The following is a 3,291-nucleotide window of genomic DNA, read 5'->3' as shown; positions in this document are numbered from 1 at the left end:
AGGGGCAGGACGGTGATGGTTAGGGGTCCGGGGACTTGTTTCAGTTTGCAGCAAGTAACCGAGGCAAGCTTGGGCTCCAATCTCAGGCCGATGATGGTTCTGGGTGTGGCCGATTGGGTGGTGGTGCGAGTGTGAAGGAAGACCAGTCTGGGGATGGTGACTAGTGTAAGGCTAGAGGTCTTATAGCAAGCATCAGTGAGGTGCGAAGCAAGGTGAGCGGAGAGGGCTGTCCCATCGATGGGAGTTTGTGTGATCAAACCCATCTTAGAGAACAACAACCAGTCTGGGGCAAAGGAGCTGAATTGGGGTATGTTGAAGCTACCGACGATTTTGTGGTCCGAAATGGGAAGTGCACGGGAGAGGATGGCATGGATGGTTTGGAGTTTGGAGAGGAAGGCGGAGAGTTTGCTAACTCTGCTTGACTGGTTTGATCTTTGTAGTCTTTTAATAATGAATATTATAGTGTGGAATTGCAGGGGTGCTCTGAAGCCCAACTTTTAGAGGCATGTTAAGGAGTTGGTTAGGATGCATAATCTGGACATTTTGGTTGTTATGGAAACTCGGGTTGGGGGTGACAGAGCAAAGGAGATTACAGATCGCCTTCCTTTCGATGGTGCTATTATTGTAGAGACGGTTGGGTTCGCGGGTGGCATTTGGCTTCTTTGGAATTCAGCTAGAGTGGAGGTTGTGAAGCTAGAGAGTATGGAGCAAGAAATTCATGCCGAAGTGAAGGTACTTCATTCTAACCTTTCTTGGATTTTGTCTGCTGTGTATGCTAGGCCTAGGCTTGTGGAAAGGCAGGTGTTGTGGAATAATCTTATGAGAGTTGCAGAGTTGCATAGTAAGCCTTGGATTATAGCGGGAGATTTTAATGAACCCCTGGCAGAGGGGGATAAGTTTGGGGGAAGACCAGTTAGTATAAATAGATCGCTTCTTTTGAAGGATTGCCTGGATAAATGTAATATGGTGGATAAGGGTTTTAGTGGGCCGAGATACACGTGGACGAATAGAAGGGAGATTAGTAGTCTTATTCAAGAGAGAATTGACAGATATTTTATGAATCCTAGCTGGTGTCTTTTGTACCCAGATGCTAAGGTGTCGCACTTGACTAGGTGTCACTCAGATCATTGTCCAGTTTTGATGGAGACAAATCCTAGTAGACAGTTGCACCTTACGAGACCTTTTAGATTCCAATCCTTTTGGCTGTCGGATCCTTCCTTCTCCGATGTGGTTAATCAATCTTGGCAGCATCCTAGGAAGCTTCTTGAATCAATTGAGATGTTTACCAAACAGGCCAGTTTATGGAATAAGAACCAATTTGGGAACATTTTTCATAAGAAGAAAAGGGTTGTGGCTCGGCTTGATGGGGTTCAAAGGGCTTTGGCGAACCAGCCTTCATCATCTCTAGTAGGAAAATTTGCTAATTAAGGAGTTGGATGATGTGCTAGAACAAGAAAGGGATTTGTGGGCTCTTAAATCTAGAATTAATTGGATGATTTTGGGAGATAGAAATACTTCCTTTTATCATGTTTCAGCACTGGCTCGTAGGAAGAGTAATTTGATCAATGCTATTAAGAATGAGGCGGGGGAATGGGTGTCGGAAGAGCAAGAGGTGGCTAATTATATTAGGGATAGTTTTATTAATATCTACTCTACTTCTCAAGAGGCAGTGACTTGGGATTTCAACAACAGTTTGCAATGGCAGCCTAAGCTCTCATGTGAAGAGAAGAACAGTATTAGTCACTTGGTGACAGATGAGGAAATTAGAGTCGCTCTCTGGTCTTTAAAAGCTTTTAAAGCCCCTGGTCCGGATGGGTTACATGTTGGTTTTTTCCAAAGATTCTGGCTTGTGGTGGGAAGATCGGTTAGGGAAGAGGTGCATGCTGTTTTTAGGGAGAAAAAAATCCCGGAGTACATGAACAATACAAACATTGTGCTAATTCCAAAGAACCAGGGACCTGAAACCATTGGTAGCTATCATCCTATGAGCCTGTGTAACTCTGTCTATAAGATAGTGTCTAAGATCCTGGTGGGAAGAATTAGACCTTTATTGGAGCAAATTGTTTCCCCTTGCCAAACAGCTTTTGTTCCAGGGCGTAGGGGTATGGATAATGCGATTATAGTGCAGGAGATTATTCATACCATAGGGAGAGCTAAGGGAAAATGTGGTTATATGGCTCTTAAAATTGATTTGGAGAAGACTTATGACAAACTTGAATGGGGTTTCATTAGGAGTATGTTAATTAGATACAACTTCCCCGAAAACCTCATTGAGATCATTATGAGCTGCATTTCTACTGTTTCGACATCAATTCTTTTTAATGGAGGGAGCATTGAGCCTTTCAAGCCTTCGAGAGGTATAAGGCAGGGGGATCCGCTATCGCCGTACATTTTTATCTTGTGCATGGAGTTCTTAAGCCAGCTCATCCAAGAAAAGTGTGAGGCTAAGGAGTGGTGTCCGGTTAAGGCTTCCAGGAGTGGCCCTTCCTTTTCTCACCTCTTTTTTGCCGATGATCTTGTGTTCTTTGTTAGGGCAAATGCTGAGAATTGTAGCGCCATCAGGGAGGTTCTTGATACCTTTTGTAGGTGCTTCGGGCAAACAGTGAGTGATTCTAAGTCTAGGGTCTACTTTTCACCAAATATTGAACAGGATGATAGGGAGGCTTTTAGTGATATTCTCGGTTTCCATCAAACTGAGTGCTTGGGGAAATACTTAGGTTTCCTTATTAAGCATCAAGGCAACAGTAATCAGGACTTTGGTTTTGTGTTAGATAGAGTGAAGACTAAGCTTGCAGGGTGGAAGGCTAACCTCTTATCTATGGCAGGGAGAGCAGTCTTGATTCAAGCTTCCTCTTCAGCTGTTCCAGCTTATATAATGCAAAGCAATCTGCTACCTAGTAAGGTGTTGGATGGTATTGATCGAGTAAATAGAGATTTCTTGTGGGGGTCGACCGAAGACAAGGGGAAAATGCATTGGGTGGGCTGGAAGAAGGTTACAAGACCTAAAGATGAAGGAGGTTTGGGGCTTCAAACGGCTAAAGGAAGAAACACAGCTCTCCTAGCAAAATTGAACTGGAGGTTCCACACTGAAGATAAGGCCCCGTGGGCTAAAGTTCTTAGAATGAAGTACTGCAGCCCTCAGAGACTAAGTTCTAGAAATGCAAGCAAGCTTCCTAGCTCTAGAATTTGGAAGGGAATGATGCGAGGTAAAGAAGTTTTTAAAAATGGAATTAAGTGGCTTCCGGGGTTTGATAGTAATTTGGAGGTGTGGTATGATGACTGGACCAGTTT

At 43.9% G+C, this 3,291-nt stretch overlaps 1 protein-coding gene across 1 annotated transcript; it reads left to right on the top strand.

The window, feature by feature from the left end:
* Nucleotides 1-525: 525 nt before the first annotated feature.
* On the top strand, nucleotides 526-1,428 carry LOC112006782 (uncharacterized). The gene has a single exon (XM_024039097.1). It carries the CDS (start codon nucleotides 526-528, stop codon nucleotides 1,426-1,428), a length of 903 nt encoding a protein of 300 aa, XP_023894865.1.
* Nucleotides 1,429-3,291: the final 1,863 nt, after the last annotated feature.

Source organism: Quercus suber, unplaced genomic scaffold (genome assembly GCF_002906115.3).
Source record: "Quercus suber isolate HL8 unplaced genomic scaffold, Cork oak 2.0 scaffold_157, whole genome shotgun sequence".
In the NCBI taxonomy this organism is placed as follows: Eukaryota; Viridiplantae; Streptophyta; class Magnoliopsida; order Fagales; family Fagaceae; genus Quercus; species Quercus suber.
The sequence above is the reverse complement of the archived record's forward strand: the minus strand, read 5'-3'. Positions and strand labels throughout refer to the sequence as shown.

Coding starts and splice junctions, on each gene's coding strand:
- LOC112006782 (XM_024039097.1), top strand. CDS start 526: ATGCATAATCTGGACATTTTGGTTGTTATGGAAACTCGGGTTGGGGGT.